This window comes from Bufo gargarizans, chromosome 3 (genome assembly GCF_014858855.1).
Source record: "Bufo gargarizans isolate SCDJY-AF-19 chromosome 3, ASM1485885v1, whole genome shotgun sequence".
Classification (NCBI taxonomy): Eukaryota; Metazoa; Chordata; class Amphibia; order Anura; family Bufonidae; genus Bufo; species Bufo gargarizans.
In genome coordinates this window covers 263,676,399-263,699,818 of record NC_058082.1, presented here as the reverse complement: position 1 = coordinate 263,699,818, position 23,420 = coordinate 263,676,399, and the positions used below count along the sequence as shown (strand labels likewise).

The window sequence follows — 23,420 nt, the reverse complement described above, 5'->3', positions numbered from 1 at the left end:
TTGAGTCTTGGGATGTGGCAATACAAAAACATTTTATTTTATGTGTTTTTTTGTGTGCAATTAATTGGTAAAACATAAAAAACTATATATCTTTCTTATAGTTATACTCATACTGACCCAGAGAATAAAGTAATCATGTTAATTATGCCACAAAGTGAACGTTGTAATGTTTACAAAAACACTTGGCGGAATTAAAGTTTTTTTCCTATCCCTCACCAGAAATAGGTGCCATTAAAAACTACCTCTTGTTTTTCCCAAAAAAAAAAAAAAAAAAAGCCTTGTACAGCTACATCGATGGAAAAATAAAATAGTTATAGCTCTCGGAATGATACAATTAAAAAAATTAAGAAAAAAACCCTGCTTTGTCACTAAGATCTGGTCACTGACAGGTTAAACTACAATTATAATGATGGAGATTATCAATATTATGTGTGACAGTTTAACATGTCCAAAAATAGGTCATTTGATCCCAAATGTTATATTTTTCAATATATTTATGCTATAGAACTGCCATAAATACACTGATTAATCTTCCTCAGTGAACGCCATATCCCATTGAAAATTATAACGTTCTGGACTCTTGCAGCCACCACTAAGGCTGGGTTCACACCTGCGTTCCTACGCGCTGTAAAACGCTCAACAGGCAAGAACCAATGATTCCCTATGGGCATGGTTCTCACCTGAGCGTTTTACAGAGCGTACGAACGCGCTGTAAAACGCCCTAAGCCCCAAGAAGTACTGGAGCTCCTTTGGGGTGTAATGTCGCACGTTCCCGCACATAGACTTCCGGGGACGCGTGACAGTGGATGTTTGCTTGTTTCCGGAGCCGCGTATGTAAACGCCCAATAAAATCGCGCATTCAGAGTACGCTCAGGTGTGAACCCAGCGTAAGGGGAGCTCGGTATATATGAATTTATACAGGTACAATAAAACACAATAGGAAATCAGGCTTTTGTATACATCTCTATGTAGTGAGCTCCTCCTAGTGGCAGCTGCAGGAGATTCATTTGACTAGGCTGGGAAAGTGCAAAGCCAGATCAGTGCTGTGTCCCCCTTCCACCATGGGGCCCATAGCCAGCCGTCGCGTGGTATATCTCCATTGAAAGTACGCCACTGTTAACGTTGCCCAAGTTCACAATAGAAAATAATTTATTATGATTGCACTTTACAATATCTCATCAAAATCCATGCACTGCAGAAAGATCAGGCTGTCAATATGATGTACAGCCCACAACGAGTTCTGTAAAGCAAGCTAAATTGCCTGAGTCATGAGCAATGATAGTGTAATTCTACAGAAAATTGGAAATCTATTCCTGTCATTGCAACATAAAATTCCTTTATCAAGGTTCCAGTTCACCAATGTAATGCAGCCTTTGGTGGCAATCACACCAATTTTACTCAATAAACGGAAACCATGTTTTAGTTACTGTGCTGAAGAAAATTCTCATCTAATACAATTTCCTTCTCAAATTAAGTTGCTACTTTTTATCAACAATGAAAAATAATGCATTGTCTAAATTGGCACTCTGTACTCAGAATGAATGGGCAGACTTGAGCAGATCTTCATGGGGTATCTTCACAAAACCAAATATTAGCTTTTGGCAGCAATAGCTAAATGTATTTTAAAGTAGCAGGATATTACACCTACTCAATTGCTCTGATCAACATCTGTACAGGGGACCTTGGAAGCCACAAAAATAAGAAAAACCTTTGCGAAGATATTCGTTATTAGGCCCCTTGCAGAAGAGCATTTATCACACTGCGAGTACGCAGTGCAGCTCCTGGCCAGGGTGGCATAGCATTATACTGATTTATGATGCTATGTAACCCTTACAGTTCTAGAATGTATTAGATAACACTGGCAGCATTATGTCAATGTTATCCAATCAATTCCAGAACTGTAAGGGTTACATAGCATCATAAATCAATATAATGCTATGTGACCCCGACAGCGCTGAGAGTTCAGGCCGGGAGCTGCGCTGCAGACTCGCAGAGTGACAAACACTAGTCTGCAAGTGGCCTTACAGTTTAATAATGATATAAATCAGGCATTGTTGTTAACAAAAAAAAATCCTTTTCAATAATAAGTGTTATTTGCCACGTCTGGGTGAATTTTGATAAACTAAAAGCATTATGGTCTTAAGTTCCTAGAGTCAGAGCTGACTTTTAAAAAACAGTGCCAGATGCCCAAATTCCCTACACACTACTAGTTAAATGATAAAAATTTTAATACCTACAGCTAACACTAGGGGCAGCTTACTGAAGACAAAAAAATACAACTCTTGTCAAACTCAATAATAACTGTTCAGTAACTTCCAAGCTCATGTGATATCTTTGCAAAAAACGTCTGTCTGAAAACTATTAAAACAATTAAATATTTTGGTAGGTGCACACATTTTTGATCACAGCTCTGAACATTGTAGGCTTAGGTTAGGCCAAGGAGAGGGAGTTCTGTTAGTGTTAGGTATCTATCTGCAGAAGCCAACTTGACATTGGTAGAGGGGCATGACACACGCTTGATCAAAAGATGTGAGCAAAGAGCATCTATTTTTCATGTATAGTAGGTATAGTACCAGTTTAATCCAAAATCATCTCTAATCCTTAGTTCTATTGTTTGCATGTATAACAGTGTCCTGCCATATTTTGCTTGCTGTTTGTTCGTTAGCTTTATAGATGTGCACCTGTGACTTTCGATGTGCTAGTCTAAATTTTCTTACAGTGTTTTTGGAGGGTAGCTGCCTCCTTTTAGATTGAGCACTCCCCAGCCATCTGGCCCATAGCTTCTGAGCAGAGTATAAATCTAGCTGGTTCTTACACTGCCCTGAACATTGTAGGCTTAGGTTAGGCCCAGGAGAGGCAGTTCTCCTATTGTTAGGTACCCATCTGTAGAAGCCACCTTGACACCGGTAGATGGGCCCAACACACGTTTGATCAAAAATGTGTGCAAAGCGCTTCCATTTTTCATGTATAGTAGGTACAGTACCACTTTAATCCAGAATAATCCCTAATCCTTAGTTCTGTTGTTTTCATGTGTAATGGTGTGCTGCCATACGTTTTTTTGTTTGCTGTCTGCATGCTAACTTTATGGATGTGCACCTGTGAATTCTGGTGTGCTAGTCTAAATTTTCTTGTAGTATGTTTGGACAGTAGCTCCCTCCTTTTGATTGAGCATTCCCCGGGAATTTGCCCAGGGTTTCTAAGCAGAGTATAAATATAGCTGGTTCCTACACCGCCCTGAACATTGTGGGCTTAGGTTAGGCCCAGGAGAGGCAGTTCTGTTAGTGTTAGGTGCCCATCTGCAGAAGCCACTGTGACGTTGGTAGATGGGCCTGACACAGGTTTGATCAAAAATGTGCACAAAGAGCTTCCATTTTTCATGTATAGTAGGTATAGTACCACTTTAATCCAGAATAATCCCTATTCCCTAGTTCTATTGTTTGCATGTATAACAGTATACTGGCATAGATATACATTATGGTTAAATTATATAATGTAGGTGAAAAGGCTGTCATTATTATGGATGAACTTGATTTCTGTGTGCACTACCACTGACACTATTACATATGCACTAATACTGATACTATGTGTACTACAACTCTACAACTCACAGTTATTTAAGGAATCTGTATCTAATACAGAAAGACTATGACAGATATATTATGAGCATGTGATCCTCTGGTATATGTGAACTCTGGTAATATTATGGTATATATGGTTAGTGGTAATATACAGTGCTATTCCAATGCTTTATTGCAGGGGCTGTAGTCCTATGAAAACTAAAACATGATATCCCATTGAGCAATGAGAGTTTAAGACATCCCTAGAGTTAAAAATAAAAAAACTTACAGCACTATTAGAACCTCATGTGCAGTCCCTGTACAGTAGATGTTATACCTTCCACTGCAAATTTCAGCTGTTTGTGCTGCAGAGCTCTCCATCTAACAGGATTTTGTTATCATTGTCTGCCTTGTTACAGTTACAGTTCAGCTGCAGCCCGGTCATGGTCACTGTTTATAAAAAACCTGCTAAGTCAGAACTCATTCCTTCTGCTCTCACACTGTAGAGGGAGAGACTACCTGCTTGAATCAGTGCTAATGCTGCTGTGATCACATGTCTTTATTAGCTTGCAAGTTTCACATACAAAAACTGTTTGTAATTAGTATTTGCAATTGATATTCAAGTTATTTTAGATCATATATCTAGTGCTTTGTCTATTTAGCTATCTATCACACCAGGAGGAAGAGAACAGTCACAGTAATGTCAGGCTCCTCCTACATTGCCCTCTGCCCTATACTGAAATGGATAAGATAAAACGCTACAATTTAATTATAGATTGGAAACTTGAATTTTCACCCTGAGGTGTACTCTATATCCACATAGGTTTCCAAGTGGATCACTGGATGGACAGGATCAACTTGACCTGTTACTCTTTCAAATTGTTCAGTAATAAAAGCAATAACAAAAATGTATTTGATGTAAATTTGATTTAAAGGTAAGTGATGCCTTGACGTGTAGACTTGAGTGATAAGGAGAAGGAACTTAATTACCTAAGTATGTCTCAGTAAGCTGGAGTAGATGCAACTGACGGTCTTCCGCATGGGTTTTCATCCACATTTTGAGAGGCAATTTCCAATCTATATCATCACTTGTCATAGCCAGGATACCCACACAGCACAAAACCGAAGGACTCACATTAGCTAATGTTTCAAGCTAAAAAAAAGTGGAAAAGAGATGATATGGTATCTTTAACAAAACAACTGATCTTGGGTCTTGGTTGTGCATGTTTCATGTGACCACAGTGCCACCCACTGTTCAGTTTCTAATTCAAAAGTGTTCAAATCACATTATTTCATTTAGCAGGATCTAAGTTCCAAATAGAAATACGGCAAATAGAAACGAGTCAAAATCTTCTTTACATCTTGTTTTGTAATTCTTAATTAAAGTGGGTGAGCTTCAATCAACTAAATTTCAATTGATAATATTTACTATAGTACAATTAGCTTCTTCAAAAACTACATCAAATTCTAAAATAAAAAGCAACATATATGAGAAATATCTGAAAAGGCAGAGCTTATTGTTATTGTTTTAATAAAGAGAGCATGAAAAAAAAAGTTTTGCTTACCTCCCAGAAAACAAGAACTGAGTCGGAGATCCTTATCTGCTCATTGTTTGCTGAGATAAAAAATTCTGATAAAACAGAGCAAATGTTTGTTAATTTCTCTCAAACACATTAATGTTTAGCTGTACCCCAGAAAGGACCAGGCTCATGTTGGATGAAGCCATGAGCAGTACTATGTTGCCCCCTACCCTCACACACAATATACAATACAGTATACTTTCATACAGTGCAGAAATAACCATGTTATACAGGACCCAAATAAGAGCACCAAATGTAGACGAAAGAGCTTTACATACAAAATGCTAACTATAGAAAACTAAATAACACCATAAACTGCCACACAATGCTTTAGTAAGCACCATAAAAGCAATGCTAATTTATTTTCACAATGTGTGAATGGGGCTGAGTGAATATAACTCTACAAGTATGTAAAAAGTTATTTATAATCATTACAATTACTACATACAAAATGATTAAAAGCATAACATGGATAGACAGCACATCAGCATATATGAATAAAAAAATTCAAGTCAACCTGAATTCTGACCACTTAAGAATATTATAGGAGAAGTCCTCAGGACAAGGCATCAATGTTTGATTGCTGGGGGTCTGAATCCAGAACCCCGCCAAATGTGGCTGCAGCTGCAACTGCAGTACCAGGCAAAGCAGCCTGTTCAGATGCGATGCTGTGCTTGTGTATATAATGAAGGGGACATGGTGCTCCCAGGAGCACCACAGCCTCATGATTGTGATATTATATGGGGGTCTAGAGGTCAGAACTTCACAAATGAAACAATGATAACCTATCCTGACATCAGTCCTAGCATTAATCAAACCTGGCAAAGATTTCCTTAAGGACTCTTTCACACTTGCGTTCTTTTCTTCCGGCATGGAGTTCCGTCGTCGGGGCTCTATGCCGGAAGAATCCTGATCAGTTTTATCCTAATGCATTCTGAATGGAGAGAAATCCGTTCAGGATGCATCAGGATGTCTTCAGTTCCGGACCGGAACGTTTTTTGGCCGGAGAAAATACAGCAGCATGCTGCGCTTTTTGCTCCGGCCAAAAATCCTGAAGACTTGCCGCAAGGCCGGATCCGGAATTAATGCCCATTGAAAGGCATTAATCCGGATCCGGCCTTAAGCTAAACGTTGTTTCGGCGCATTGCCGGATCCGACATTTAGCTTTTTCTGAATGGTTACCATGGCTGCCGGGACGCTAAAGCCCTGGCAGCCATGGTAAAGTGTAGTGGGGAGCGAGAGAGCAGTATACTTACCATCTGTGCGGCTCCCGGGGCGCTCCAGAGTGACGTCAGGGCGCCCCACGCGCATGGATGACGTGATCACATGGCACGTCATCCATGCGCATGGGGCGCTCTGACGTCATTCTGGAGCGCCCCGGGAGCCGCACGGACTGTAAGACTACTACTATGGCAACCAGGACTTTAATAGCGTCCTGGCTTCCATAGTAACACTGAACTCATTTTAAAGACGGATCCGTCTTCGAATGCTTTCAGTTCACTTGCGTTTTTCCGGATCCGGCGTGTAATTCCGGCAAGTGGAGTACACGCCGGATCCGGACAACGCAAGTGTAAAAGAGCCCTAAGTCACTTGCTGTTGGAGTTGCAAAAAAACTGAGAAAAGATTGAGTCTTTAAAGTGTAATTGTAATTTCAACAAAAAATAAGTATAGAGACAGTTGTTTAAATAACTTTTGTAATATACAGTACTTTACTAGAGAAAGGTGTGTAATTTTATTAAAAACTGTCTTTAACCACTTCAACCCCGCTAGCTGAAACACCCTTAATGACCAGGCCACTTTTTACACTTCTGCACTACACTACTTTCACCGTTTATTGCCCAGTCATGCAACTTACCACCCAAATGAATTTTACCTCCTTTTCTTCTCACTAATAGAGCTTTCATTTGGTGGTATTTAATTGCTGCTGACATTTTAACTTTTTATGTTATTAATCGAAATTTAACAAAATTTTTGCAAAAAAATGACATTTTTCACTTTCAGTTGTAATTTTTTTTTTTTTTAAATGACATCTATATATACATTTTTCACTAAATTTATTGTTTTACATGTCTTTGATAAAAAAAAATGTTTGGGTATAAAAAAATGGTTTGGGTAAAAGTTATATGGAAATCACGTAATGATCACAGCCGGCATGGCCGACCATCCATGCATACGCAACTAGCCTGATGAAGGGCATGCTTTTTGCCCGAAACGTTGCCTCAGTTCATTAATCTAATACTGGAGTGCTGTCTAAATTGTTTAAATTGGGTAAAAGTTATAGCGTTTACAAACTATGGTACAAAAATGTGAATTTCCGCTTTTTGAAGCAGCTCTCAATTTCTGAGCACCTGTCATGTTTCCTGAGGTTCTACAATGCCCAGACAGTAGAAAAACCCCACAAATGACCACATTTCGGAAAGTAGACACCCTAAGGTATTCGCTGATGGGCATAGTGAGTTCATAGAACTTTTTATTTTTTCTCACAAGTTAGCGGAAAATGATGAATTTTTTTATTTTATTTTTTTCCTTACAAAGTCTCATATTCCACTAACTTGTGACAAAAAATAAAAACTTCCATGAACTCACTATGCCCATCATGAAATACCTTGAGGTGTCTTCTTTCCAAAATGGGGTCACTTGTGGGGTAGTTATACTGCCCTGGCATTTTAGGGGCCCAAATGCGTGCAAAGTAGTTTGAAATCAAAATCTGTAAAAAATGGCCGATTAAATCCGAAATGTGGGCCCCTTTGCCCACCTAGGCTGCAAAAAAAGTGTCACACATGTGGTATCGCCGTACTCAGGAGAAGTAGGGCAATGTGTTTTGGGGTGTCATTTTACATATACCCATGCTGGGTGAGATAAATATCTTGGTCAAATGCCAACTTTGTATAAAAAAAATGGGAAAAGTTGTCTTTTGCCGAGATATTTCTCTCACCCAGCATGGGTATATGTAAAATGACACCCCAAAACATATTCCCCAACTTCTCCTGAGTACGGCGATACCACATGTGTGACACTTTTTTGCAGCTTAGGTGGGCAAAGGGGCCCACATTCCAAAGAGCACCTATCGGATTTCACCGGCTATTTTTTACAAATTTTGATTTCAAACTACTTTGCACGCATTTGGGCCCCTAAAATGCCAGGGCAGTATAACTACCCCACAAGTGACCCCATTTTGGAAAGAAGACACCCCAAGGTATTTCGTGATGGGCATACTGAGTTCATGGAAGTTTTTATTTTTTGTCACAAAATAGTGGAATATGAGACTCTGTAAGAAAATTTTTTTTTATAATTTTCCGCTAACTTGTGACAAAAAATAAAAAATTCTAGGAACTCGCCATGCCCCTCACGGAATACCTTGGGGTCTTCTTTCCAAAATGGGGGCACTTGTGGGGTAGTTATACTGCCCTGGCATTTTAGGGGCCCAAATGCGTGAGAAGTAGTTTGGAATCAAAATCTGTAAAAAATGCCCTGTGAAATCCAAAAGGTGCTCTTTGGAATGTGGGCCCATTTGCCCACCTAGGCTGCAAAAAAGTGTCACACATCTGGTATTGCCATACTCAGGAGAAGTTGGGGAATGTGTTTTGGGGTGTCATTTTACATATACCCATGCTGGGTGTAAGAAATATCTCGGCAAAAGACAACTTTTCCCATTTTTTTATACAAAGTTGGCATTTGACCAAGATATTTATCTCACCCAGCATGGGTATATGTAAAATGACACCCCAAAACACATTCCCCAACTTCTCCTGAGTACGGCGATACCACATGTGTGACACTTTTTTGCAGCCTAGATGCGCAAAGGTGCCCAAATTCCTTTTAGGAGGGCATTTTTAGACATTTGGATCCCAGACTTCTTCTCACGCTTTAGGGCCCCTAAAAAGCCAGGGCAGTATAAATACCCCACATGTGACCCCATTTTAGAAAGTAGACACCCCAAAGTATTCAATGAGGGGCATGGCGAGTTCATAGAAATTATATTTTTTTTTGGCACAAGTTAGTGGAAATTGATTTTTTATTTATTTTTTCTCACAAAGTCTCCCTTTCCGCTAACTTGGGACAAAAATGTAAATCTTTCATGGACTCAATATGCCCCTCATGGAATACCTTGGGGTGTCTTCTTTCTGAAATGGGGTCACATGTGGGGTATTTATACTGCCCTGGCATTTTAGGGGCCCTAAAGCGTGAGAAGAAGTCTGGAATATAAATGTCTAAAAAATGTTATGCATTTGGATTCCGTGAGGGGTATGGTGAGTTCATGTGAGATTTTATTTTTTGACATAAGTTAGTGGAATATGAGACTTTGTAAGAAAAATAAATAAATAAATAAATTTCCGCTAACTTGTGCCAAAAAATGTCTGAGCCTTACAGGGGGGTGATCAATGACAGGGGGGTGATCAGGGAGTCTATATGGGCTGATCACCCCCCTGTCATTGATCACCCCCCCTGTAAGGCTCCATTCAGATGTCCGTATGTGTTTTGCGGATCCGATCCATGGATGCGTGGATCCGCAAAACACATACGGACCTCTGAATGGAGCCTTACAGGGGGGTGATCAATGACAGGGGGTGATCAGGGAGTGTATATGGGGTGATCACCCCCCTGTTATTGATCACTTCCCTGTAAGGCTCCATTCAGATGTCCGTATGTGTTTTGCGGATCCGATCCATGGATGCGTGGATCCGCAAAACACATACGGACCTCTAAATGGAGCCTTACAGGGGGGTGATCAATGACAGGGGGTGATCAGGGAGTGTATATGGGGTGATTACCCCCCTGTCATTGATCACCCCCCTGTAAGGCTCCATTCAGACGTCCGTATGTGTTTTGCGGATCCGATCCATGGATGCGTGGATCCGCAAAACACATACGGACCTCTGAATGGAGCCTTACAAGGGGGTGATCAATGACAGGGGGGTGATCAATGACAGGGGGTGATCAGGGAGTGTATATGGGGTGATCACCCCCCTGTCATTGATCACCCCCCTGTAAGGCTCCATTCAGACGTCTGTATGTGTTTTGCGGATCCGATCCATGGATGCGTGGATCCGCAAAACACATACGGACCTCTGAATGGAGCCTTACAGGGGGGTGATCAATGACAGGGGGTGATCAGGGAGTGTATATGGGGTGATCACCCCCCTGTCATTGATCACCCCCCTGTAAGGCTCCATTCAGACGTCCGTATGTGTTTTGCGGATCCGATCCATGGATGAGTGGATCCGCAAAACACATACGGACCTCTGAATGGAGCCTGACAGGGGGGTGATTAATGACAGGGGGGTGATCAATGACAGGGAAGTGATCAGGGAGTCTATATGGGCTGATCACCCCCCTGTAAGGCTCCATTCAGACGTCCGTATGCGTTTTGCGGATCCGATCCATGGATGCGTGGATCCGTAAAACACATACGGACATCTGAATGGAGCCTTACAGGGGGGTGATCAATGACAGGGGGGTGATCAGGGAGTCTATATGGGGTGATCAGGGGTTCATAAGGGGTTAATAAGTGACAGGGGGTGTGTAGTGTAGTGTAGTGGTGCTTGGTGCTACTTTACTGAGCTACCTGTGTCCTCTGGTGGTCGATCCAAGCAAAAGGGACCACCAGAGGACCAGGTAGCAGGTATATTAGATGCTGTTATCAAAACAGCGTCTAATATACCTGTTAGGGGTTAAAAAAGATCCTGTCTCCTACCTTCCGTTCCTGTGAACGCGCGCGCCTGTGTGCGCGCGTTCACAGGAAGTCTTGCCTCTCGTGAGATGACGCACGGATGCGTCCAGGAGGAATGAATCGACCACCTCCAGGACGCATCCGTGCATTAGCTGGTCCGGAGGCGGTTAAAGTGTCCCCTTAGCAACACCAAGTTTACTAAGAAGAATCCATCTTCAGCATTCTACTGAATACAGCTTAAAGGGGTTGTGTCTCTTCAGCAAGTGGCATTTCATGTGGAGAAAGGTAATACAAGCCACTTACTAATATATTATTAAAATCTATATTGCTTCCTTTGCTGGCTTGATTTATTTTTCCATCACTTTATACACTGCTTGTTTCTATAGTTATGACCACCCTGTAATCCATTAATGGTGGTTGTGCTTATATACTATAGGAAAAACTTCTGGCCTCTCTTGTGGCCAGAACTGTGGAAGCTCACATAGGCTGGTGTGTTTTTTCTATAGTGTGGAAGCACGACCAAAAGGAACCTGAACACTTTTCTCGAGTGTAATAACCTTATAAGCTACTAGTTCAATGGAGATGGGTTGTTGATTCGGGGAGTTATTTAGATCAGCAGATTAATTCTCATCAGCAGTCGTACTTGCACTAGAATTAACTGACAGACCTTGGTGACACGTGAGAGTAAGTAATTATGGGACTGCTAAAACCAACTATCTGGTTACTGTGATGATTTAGGCATTTCATTGTAACAGACCTGAATAGTTATATATCCAATTTATTTAGGTTTAATTAATGTAACGAGTATGTCTTAGCAATTTGACGGTATACAGTCAAAGCCTAATTAAATCCACTACGAAAAAAAGTTGTTACACAATTAAAAATGAAAAGTCCCAGGAAGGTGAGAAGCACTTTGTACAAACAGAGAGTATGTACACCTTACATAATCACACGGTAAAACATGGTAGCGAGATGTAATTATCTTCTTATCTGCTCATCTTGCTGACCACAGTATAATTATAATGTGTGGCAGAGAAAGATAAATAATTGCTATAATTATACTTCGTTTTGTTGTACAGACATGCAGCATATTTTAAACATATTAATTACCATTAATTACCTAACTATTTTGGTGCGTAAACAACTCTGATTAACACTGAAAGATTAAAAGTGTTCACTGCTGGACCTGATATGCTAATTACTTCATGCTAAATCACTAAATACATAGGACTTTTTACAGCCCATTTTAAATGGGATTTGCAGAATAACCTGCAATTCAAGCAAATGTCAGAGCTGCTAATCCAAGTAGATGGCATTATTTCACTTAACTTTCACTTCCTAATCCTAACATGATGAACCTTCAAATCCAAACAACATGCCATGGCAAGTTGTCTTTCCATATAGCACTAAGGGGTGTTCTGCCATGCTGAATTCACTTGGGCACACAAATCATCAAGATCCACTGCTGGCAGCTTTCTTTGCAACTACCGACCAATGACATCCCAGATATGCTCAATGGGAGATAAGTCCATAGATGCTGCAGGTCATGGTACCACATTTAGGTGACATAGGCTGTCCTGTTGACAAACGGTTTCTGAAAAACTGTGGAGAAATGACTCTACCACTACTGATTCATCAACCAAATCTATGTAATGCTGAGCTGTTAGTATACCTAAAATGGAGTCAAAAGGAAACTCTTTTGGCCTCCATCAGGTGAATGGACACCTATGGATAGATAGGTTTGATATATGCAATGGCAATTTCCACATACAACGCAAAGGCAGCGTGAATTCAGCATTAGTTATGCTGTTGTTCACAAGCATAAATGGTATTTTGGGAAGTGTATCTTCATTGTGTCTTGAGCTCCATTTGGAGCTACAATGAAAACATTATGGCTCCCAACAGTTACCCCTAGAGGGGGCTTTTCAGCTAACTGAGGCTGTACCTGTCACCAGATCTTATAGACCTGATGAAGCTGGTGTAATTACTTTAAAATTTCATGTCAGAATGTTTGTGTAATTATTTTTTTAAAGTTTTCCCTCCTCATGTACTAATAAGCATTACAGCTCTAGACTCACAAGTTCAAGTGTATTTATGAGCTTAAAGGGATTTTGCAGTGTCATGATACTGATGACCTATCCTCAGGATAGGTCATCAAGATTAGAACTGTGGGAGTCCGATGCCCCCACTGATCAGCTGTTTAATGTGGCTAAAGCACTCATGCAGGTGTTGCGTCCTCTTCAATGTTTACCTAAAAGCCATCTGGATTGTTGCATTGTAATTACAGGTTCTTGTCCAATTCACTTGGCCCCATCAAACAGCTGATCAGTGGGGATACTGCTGCCAATCTCATATTAATTACCCATCCTGATCATAGGTCATCAATATAATGACACTGCACAACCCCTTTAACTCAGCCTCCACCCACCTTTCTCACTCTCTAGCTGCATTCATCACATGTTGATTTTAATATCAGGTGCAGAAACTTTCAGAAGAAGATTACACAGCCATTCTGGCATGTATTTTCAAAGTAAGTGTGCCAGCCTCACCTGGACGCATCTGTGACCATAGCTCCTTTCAAATGGGGGAGAATGGGTCCCCATTCTCAAGATCAGTTGGGGCCCCAGTGGTCAGACCCCCACCAGTCAGACACATACCTTATCCTGTGGATAGGGGATAAGTTGTCTTAATGGTAAAGCCCCTTTAATTAAGAAATTAATTAGTACAGAATGTGGACCTTCTATGATATGCACTCTGAAAAGAAAAAGCTTAAAACATGAAGGTCAAAAAGTCCAATAACAGTACTAACAGTTCGAAGTGTTTGCAATTTCCATAAAACAACGTGGGGTTAAAAGGTGGATATGAATATTATATTTGTAATGACTTACCTTCTCCACAGAATAAGTTCTGCATAATCTCCATTTCCGCACCATTTACCTGGACAAATATAACATAACTGATTAAGGTCAAAGCCATTCTGTGTCGCATTATTATTCCTAAAGAAGTTGTCCAGGACTAAAAAACATATGGTTCTTCTAAAAAACAAAGCTACATCTGAACATGGGCTGTTGTTGATATTGCACCTCAGCTTTACTGAAGTGTATGGTGCTGAGGCGCATTACCACATACAACCAGTAGACAGGAGTGGAGTTTCTAGAAGAAGGCAGCCATGTTTTATTAATCCTGTACAATCTCTTTAAGCTATTATAGCTATTTATATATCTTTTTTTTTTGCATTATGTATATAATGTATATTTCCAAATAAATCCGATTTTATATTCTGTCTACTTGCTAGGGCACAGAATGTTTTTCTGATTAAAGGTACTAGCAGTTCTTTTAAGAACATATCAATGCAACTTTTATATTATACTAATCAAATAAAGTCACGTAGAGCTTAAAAAGAATCAATTAATTAACTGCAAGTATGATATGATGTTACGCTGGTAGCTTTCTGAGAACATGATATACCAACCTAACAAGCCATTCAAGCACGTACTTTATTATCACCTATTTGTAATAAAAACAACTTCAGCTACATGACATGGTAGGTGTTATCCTCACCTCTCCATCCAAGTGCAGAATGCTCATTTGCTTAGTATCAGTTACTGTACAAGGTTTACAGCATGTTCTTAACAACTGCGGTAACAACCCATCATTCCACCTGAAAGATAAAAAATTGTGTTTGTTAGGTTTAACAGTATCATTATTTTAACAGTATCAGTATTTATTATTTAGCAATGTGACTTCTAGCTTTCAGCACAGAATAAAGCTGTTATATGTATGTTTGCACCATTTATTAATTGCAGTAATTGGAGTAAATGTTAGAAGAAATCTTTAGAAATATACCTGACTACTTAAAAAAATCCAAATATTTAAGATTTACCTACCACTAGTAGCTTTGTAGAAGAAAGAATACAATGGAACAGACACTATCTACATTTTTGTATATATTTGTCTTAAGATTTTGTTTCTTTCTTTTTTTTTACTTTTTTAAATCTGAACTCCAATCTGCTATACCTGTGCAAAAAACCACAATGACCTGCTTCGGCTCTGCTCAGTTACTACTGCTCCCTTCAATAGTCTTCTGGCCCCTGTCCTGCAGACTTCCAGACAGACAGGGTTACGGGCACCACTGCACCCAATGAGTAGCCTCAGCGGTGACATCCCCAAGCAGCATATGACCTAGCAGTGACTTTCCACTTCCATACTGAAGCTAAAAGGATGGGGACCAGAAGGCCAGTGAAGAGAGCCAAGGAGACAGAATGGAGGCGGTGAGCAGATGAGTATGTTGATACAGCATGCTGGGGTTGAAATTTAAAAAGGTAAAAAGCTGAACAACACCTTTAAAAAGTAAAATGTATTATGCAGTCTTATACCTGGAAACGCAAAATGAGATAAAATAAAAGTAAAAATTATAACAGCATTAATAAAATTTGTCCCTTTACAGCTTTGTCCCTTTACAACTCGGAATTTGCCTGACATGCCTAGATTTTAAGTTATACATGCAAAGCCTATTAGCATTATATTGGAGATATTGCAATAGACATGTCCAGACCTGTTCGGATGCACTCAGGCTGATGTCAGTAATAAGTATATAAGGCAAGCTGCACAGATTTTGATAAAGTGATCTGTTATAGTGCTATCAGTTTTGAAACTTAAGGTGGATAAACGCAAATATGTTAACGATCCAGACAATTTCTGTTACATATGTGGCAAATACACTACTAATGATCAGCGCAAGAATCTGACAAAGCGAGTGCATCTGCAGCTTGGGATGCATTTGTGCTAGTAGTGCAGAACTTCCTTGGGAACAGACGAGCTGCAAACTATGCTGAATTAGTAGACAATATGCTTACAGCATATGAACAACTTGGCTGCCGAATGTCATTGAAAGTGCATTTCTTGCATTCCCATCTTGACTTTTTCCCACCCAATTTGGGACACATAAGTGACAAACATGGAGAGCGGTTCCATTATGATATTTCTACAATGGAGAACAGGTATCAAGGCCGCTGGAATTTCAACATGATAAGGGACTACTGCAGGTTTTTGCAACGGGAAAATATGACCGTTCACAAACACAAAAGCAGATGCCTGAAGTACTTTTAACAGTACAGGCCTTGCTCAAGGAGACTTTTAAACTGAAAAACAAGACTTTTTGAAATTTTGTTATTCCATTACATTTTCATACACTGTTTACTATGCAAACTTTGATGTAGATCAGGTAACTGTTGGAATAAAATTCGTTCTGTTCAAAATTATTCAATGCTCTCCAAGTGCTTAATTCATTTAGGCATACTTATGTATAGCAAAATTTTTGACGTGTTACAACAATTCTGACTTTGGATTTGTAATCTGCACACTCGATTTAGTATAGGACAAATGTTTTTAGCCCAGTAGAAAACGAATTTTTTTTTTTGTTGCGTGCTGTTATCATCAGTAAGACCAGGGAGGAATAGAGGTCTCGATTAGAGCACCACACGCTATCCCAGTAGTGTGGCAGGTCAGTGCCTCTCAGATTACAACTATCAATGCACTGCTACTCTATTTGCATATTTATCTAGGTCTATCAAATAAAAAACAGAGTTGTCATTGTGTCAGTCATTTCAATCCTTCACCAACTATTTTAATCTGGATTACTCTGCAGGTAATATATTTCCTGTGCAGCAGTGTTGTAAACCGAGATGAATATGTTGTCTAATTCAGGACTTTTATCTCTCTGATACTACTGCTACAGAAGAACCTTATTATGTATTTTATTTTCATTGGCATAGTACTGGCGAAATGAAAAATGAAAAAAAAATAATAATAATCTAAAAGAAATATGTTCTATGAATATTTAGTTTAAAAAAAATACTGTAACCCATTCTGATGTCAGCTTCCCTTTAATTCCAAGTGTCCCTCTATTCCAAGTTACTTGGATAAATAATTTCATTACTTGCATGCAACCAAAAAATATTTGATACTTTATTACCAATGTGACAAGTCAAATGCTGAAACCAGCATTTGTAGTGCACGCCATGAAAAAATGCATTATAAACAGGGACATCAGCAATGTAAACATAAAGTGGGTGTTAAGGATGCTCATTATGCACTGTAGCCCCTCCAATCAAAGATATGACAAATGCAGAGAGTTTCAGCTAAACTGGTTAGCTGGGCAGTCTGATCTAGGAGAATCAATGCTTAGGTCACAAGAACACCATGCTAGCCCATTTATCTGTAGTGTGACTATTAGTGTTCAGAGAATCGAAGCAGCCGAAGCGTAATTCGGAAGTTTAGGAGAAAGTTTATTTGCCGCAAAGCTGAATTTCCTTGTGCGTCATGGTAATGGATCATTTTTCCTAAAATGGCAGCTAGAGTTGTCTTAGAAAGAACGAAAAAAAAAATACCCCTTTCACTTGCTCATGCACAGGCAGTCCGCTGCTCTCTTGAGTGAAAAAGACCTGCAGAAGGACCTGCGCTGAGCGTGATGATGTCACCTTTCCAAAGTGATCATGTGGTGACGTCAACAGTTAATGACATCACCAAGTGATCACACTGGGAGCGTGCGTTGATGTCATCACACTCAGTGCAGGTCTTTTTCACTCAAGAGAGGAGCGGACTGCCTGTGCACGAGCAAGTGGGTGAGGTGAGTGATTTTTTTTATTTTTTTTAAACCCAAAAGCATATTACCGTTTTTAACGGCCATTAGATGGGTGCACTTCTGTCTAAGCGGCTGATAAAAACAGTCCCATTTATTGATAGGCTGGATAGGGTTTTAACATAGCGATTCGTAACAAATCGAATTTCTTGTCAAAATTTGGCAGAGCTGCCAAATTGAATTTTCCAAAACTTCGCTCATCTCTAATGACTAGCTCATTCATGTTCATTTAAACCTAATTTAAAACAATTACTCAGATATAGAGATTCATTAGTCAGTACTACACAAATCAACCGCCATGTTATCAGTTATAGAAGAAATACAAGTAGGGTATTATCTAGATATGAAATACATCATAATTGCAATGAAACATTTACCATTTGCCCCAGTCCATATACAACAATACAATAAAGCTGATTACTTATGCACCCCAATCAATTACAGACACTTACCCATTGACTTTATTTATAAACCCCAATAAGTGGCCAGTCTGAAGAGCTTTGGTGTAAACCGTATCTGCCTTAACAATCTTGCCTTGCATGGAGAGTGTTTCCATGAACATTTTGATACATGTAGTCTTCCCACAGCCAGCGGGCCCTGTCACTGCCACCTGGGTACAAAAAGGAAAAAGAATTGTGAGCCATATTTTCTACTGTTTAGTATTCATCTCAGGCATCTGTAATACTGCATAATCTAGGTGATACCATTAACACTCCGTGCAGTGGGCATTATTGCATCTATAAAGTGATAATAAACTGAGAATGTAACTGAAAAGCTTATTAATTAAATTACTTGGCATGAAAATGTACAATTTGCATTGGCATCAAAATTAAGATTAAAGGTGTTACATATTACATGTTATCCAAAAGGAGAATTAACTAAGGAAAATCTGGAGCTTTTGTTACTGTAGCTCCAGCATGCCACTGTTTATAAGGCTTTGCTAGCTCAGGGATGGCGGTAACATGGTTTACCAGGCATCTGTACTTTATGGATATGTAGCCTGCAGCAAGCACAATCTTTCCAATAACTTTGATGATGCATTCAAATTAGTCATTATGAGCTACATCTGTACTTACTGTTTGGTATTTTGGTGCCAGCTGAACCAGATGGGAAACTTTGGATACAAATGTGTTACTGGGAAAAATATGACATTTTTCTGCAGCTTTTATTATGGCACTCGGGACGCTGGTTTCTTCTGTACGTTCAGATGAGGGAACCTGCTGTCCAGGACCATATTTTCCAGCAATGACTGCAGGGATCAGACCATCTGGAGCCAAAGACATAACAGATTTAGTAGTAGAAAATAGTTTACACTGCTATACACTAAAAAAAAAATATAATTTACAGAGAAGAGCCCCTGCTTTTTATGTGTGCATTTACTGTAAGTATATTAATTGCTACAGTTATGAAAAGCCATATGGTGTTAAAATATAGAACAGCTCCTAACAAATTTGTGAAAACGCATAAATGCATGACTCTAAAACTTTAAACAACAAAAAATACACATTTGGGAAATCAAAAATAAGTCACCTGATGGATAATACACGAAACACATGAAAATTGAAAAAATGCACTTTCTATTTTCCATGTGATAATTTTTTTTTTTATATCTTTAATACAGTTTGTGGGAAAATACAGGTTTATATAACCATCTTAAAGTCAATTGAGAGGAAGTTCATCATCCTGGGTTTCCAGAAGGAGAGATGCTCTAGAACAGTGTTTCCCAACCAGTGTGCCTCCGGCTGTTGCAAAACTACAACTCCCAGCATGCCTGGAAAGCCTTTGGCTGTGCGGGCATGCTGGGAGTTGTAGTTTTTCAACAGCTGGAGGCACACTGGTTTGGAAACACTGCTCTAGAAGCCACTCACATAAAGAAGGAACCCCTTCCCCCTCTTTTAACACAGAAGTCCTCAATAGAGCAGTTGAAAAAGTTTTCTAAACCAGGCAATCTGAGACAGATGCTGGGGGCATGTTGCCCGACATAAACATAAAAAAACTGTAGTAACTGTGGTTGTTAAGGAGGTATGTCATGACTGATGTAAAAAATAAATATCAGACATCATGTAGTACATGACAATCTATTTCTAAAAAGACAGAACCAGCCTTGTACTGCACATAGGTCAATATATTTCCGCAATCATTGTTCTGCTAGATTATCTTCAGTATGGCAGCTCAGGGGGTGTGCTGCCTTTACAGGCTAATAAGTAATAGTTATCTATATAGGCTGTGTAGTTTATCGCTGCCATCTAGTGGCAAAAGTGAGTGGCAGCCTTACCCAAGTTATGTAAATCACTCGGGCAGGAAGTGACCCTTGGTTTAGGAAGTGTCTTCAGTCATTTTAGATTGCTATTCTCTATGGATGCATAGGGGCTTGAGACATCATCACCTGTAAGTGCCTTTCTGTTGTGTTATCTGTTATTTATGCTATACTAGTTTATTCTATGTATACCGATATGTTGTTATCGTATTGTATTTCAGTTTCACAAAATAAAAGAAAGTTGGATTCCTTCTGTAGACAACACAAACAGCGGGCTTCTGTTTACTGGAGTCTCGGACAAGTGTTTAGCTGTCCGTTTAGAACCACGCATAGTCAGTGTTTTGAGAGCGGAACAGTGAAAACAACAAGGAGATAGGCGTCACTGCACAGACAGAATGAGTCTAAGATCAGGAAGACAGTATAAGGCCTCCTGCATACAAACGTTTTTTTTTTTTTCGTTTACGGGCTGTTTTTTGCGTTACATATACGGTCCGTATACGGAACCATTCATTTCATTGGTTAAAAAAAACGAAATATACTCCATATGCATTCCGTTTCCGTATTCCCCTTTTTTCCGTTTTGTTCTATTATTGCCCGCAAATCACGTTCCGTGCCTTTATTCAAGTCAATGGGTCCGCAAAAAAAAGGAACACATACGGAATGTACTCTGTATGTCTTCCGTATCCGTTCCATTTTTGCAGAACTATGTATTGAAAATGTTATGCCCAGCTCAAATTCTTCTATATAATTACTATATACTGTATATGCCCTACGGAAAAACGGAACAGAAAAACACAACGGAAGCAAAAAAACGGAACAACGGATCCATAAAAAACAGACTGCAAAACACTGAAAAAGCCATACGGTCGTGTGCAGGAGGCCTAAGGCTGAAGATCAGCTACCCGGGACACATCAAGGCAGGGAGAGCATGCCAAGTGTACAGCAAGATAATACACGCTCACACCCGTCTAGATCATCAAGGCCCAGTCAGATTTAATCAGCAAGTGCCCTTTTAGTCAGGGCTCGCGCCAAAGCAGAAGCAGCTCGTGTTCAGCTAGAATTTGCTGAGAAAGAGGTCGCCATTATGAAAGAAAAATCAGAACAGGAAGCAAGGTTGCATATTCTTCAGCGTCAGTGTGCAGCCGCCGCTACAGCGGCAGAGGCCACAGCTTATGCTGAAATTGAGCGGTCTGGAAGTGGGTCTGTCTACGAAGGCCCAGATGTGCCTGAGAAACCCCTTTCCTCAGTAGAACACCCAAGGGAGTATGTCTAAGAACTTTCAAGCAGCAATGCTACAAAACAGTTCCCCAATCCAGTCAGCTGAATTTAAACCAAAACCAGCAGAATCCCTGAGTGTACGAAAACAAACCCATGAGGTCAGCAGTACCAGAGTGATTAAAGATGAATCTCACTACAGCAATCCAAACACCAGAGTACACAAGATCACTAAATATCTTATCCGTAAAGAAATGGTTAATTCAGGGTTTCTCAAGTTTGATGACTGGCCCGAGAATTACTGGGCATGGAAGTCTTTTTTTTCTGAATCCAGTCAAAGACTTAGACTTATCAGCAGCTGAGATGCTAGACCTGATGATAAAATGGTATTTAACCCTTCAGCAGGACTTGATATGGCCTGGCATAAGCTAGAGGAAAGATATGGATCACCAGAGGTAATTGAAGGTGCTCTAATGAAAAGACTTGAGTCTTTCCCCAAGCTAAACAGCAAAGACAATTTAAAACTGCAAAAGCTGGGTTATATTCTTTGGGAAGTCCAGTGTGCCAAAGAAGAAGGCTATTTAAGAAGACTTGCACATTTAGATGCCGCCAACAGTACTAAGCCTATAGTGGAGAAACTACCTCACAACCTGCAAGAAAAATGTGGAGCCAAATACAAAGAAGAACATGATGTCCCCTTCCCCCCTTTCCTTGTGTTTTCTAGACTTGTACAGCAGCAAGCTAAGATCAGGTGTGTCAGTCAACTGCTGAAGGCAGAAAAGCCACCTAGGTCCTACAGTAGGACTTCAGTGATCGCCCACAAGACAATGGTTCCCTCTGAGGACCCAGACTGTCTAAGCAGCTACAAGGTAAACACCTTTGAAGGCCCTGACAGACTTTGCCCACTTCATAAAAAGCCCCATCCTCTAAACAAGTGCAAAGGGTTCAAAAGTAAACTTATCAAGGAGGCTATACAGAGAAACTTTTTTGAAAAGCTCAATGGCTATACTCATTTTTTTATATTACATGCAATTCCAAAACTATTCTGATCCAGGTGCTGGTTTGAAAAATGTAGAAAACATTTTGTGGCACAACCCCTTTAGCCACTGTATCTCTAGAGATTGGCCAGTAGTGAACAAAGCAGATTGTGCAGCCATATAAATCAGAAAGGAAATCACAATTTATATTACAGTTTCTTTATTATGAATATTCTGTATAGAGAGTGTCAGCACATATTTGCTATCTTAATTAGTTCATGTTTTACATGATCCATATAGCATTTACTGTTCCCATGTAACTGAAATTGACAGGAAAATTTGATTTGTCACACATCTGCAATGTTATCATGGAATTTAAGAAATTGTAATGAACTCATTAATCTGCTCTTACAGTATCCATGTCTTTGGTTATAATGACTCAATAGAAGGTTACCAGGACGGTGACTTGCTCTCAGGGGCGTAGCTAATCACTCATGAACCTGGTGCAAGAGTTCAGCTTTTGCCCCCTGTCCCTCAGTCCTTTGTGGCCATGGGCAGGGGAGCACATTGCCTTTCTGCCTGAGATAAAAATTTAAATGGCACCCCCCATGCCAAATTCTCAACCTAATTCCGTGGTTATAATGACTCAATAGAAGGTTACCAGGACGGTGACTTGCTCTCAGGGGCGTAGCTAATCGCTCATGGGCCTGGTGCCCTACTGTTGAAGATATACTTGGAGAACATTACCTACAGCTGTACGAAACATACAGTGTAAGGGCTCATGCACATGACGATATGTAATTTGCGATCCGCAAAAAATACAGATGACATCCGGGTGCATTCCGTATTTTGCGGAACGGAACAGATAGCCTTTCAAAGAACAGTACTATCCTTGTCCGTAATGCGGACAATAGGACATGTTCTATTTTTTTGCGAAAGGGAAATAAGGACATAAGGAAACGGAATGCACACAGAGCAACTTCCATATTTTTTTGCGGGCCCATTGAAGTGAATGGTTCCGCATACGGTCCGCAAAAAAAACAGAAGGACAAGGAAAGAAAATATGTTCGTGTGTATGAGCCCTAATAGAGCAGTTGAGGAAAGCTTGATGGACCAAAACACATCCTTTTTATCTTTTATCTTCTGAAATAAAGAAAACACCTTATTGAAACACTGAGCGTTTGCTTGGATTCTTCTGACATAGACCCCATATCAGACCTCAGATCTAACCCTCATTAGACAGCCATGTCAGACCGCCACACCAGACCTCAGATCAGCTCCCCCTTGAGACCTCAATGTCAACCTCCACATCAGACCTCAGATCATGTCTCCATGTCAGACCCCCCATATCAGACCTCAGATCAGACCCTCATTAGACCTCCATGTCAGATGCCCATATCAGATCAGACTCTGGGGGGCGGAGTTTATCTAATAATTGTGACCTGCATTTCTGGGTGTTGATCTTACAGTGGCAATGTGACCTGCAGGCACATAAGAAATCAGATGGTGGCTGTGGCCGCCGA

General features: G+C 40.0%; 1 protein-coding gene across 1 annotated transcript in view; it reads right to left on the bottom strand.

The window, feature by feature from the left end:
• The window catches only part of LOC122931526 (dynein beta chain, flagellar outer arm-like), a 466,905-nt gene that overhangs the window by 284,655 nt on the left and 158,830 nt on the right, over positions 1-23,420 (bottom strand). The window contains exons 48-53 of the mRNA XM_044285594.1: positions 18,525-18,715; positions 17,901-18,058; positions 14,370-14,469; positions 13,697-13,745; positions 5,123-5,187; positions 4,548-4,710 (exon numbers count right to left, since the gene is read on the bottom strand). Of these exons, the coding sequence (XP_044141529.1) occupies positions 4,548-4,710; positions 5,123-5,187; positions 13,697-13,745; positions 14,370-14,469; positions 17,901-18,058; positions 18,525-18,715 (726 nt within the window). The remainder of the gene's footprint in view (positions 1-4,547; positions 4,711-5,122; positions 5,188-13,696; positions 13,746-14,369; positions 14,470-17,900; positions 18,059-18,524; positions 18,716-23,420) is intronic.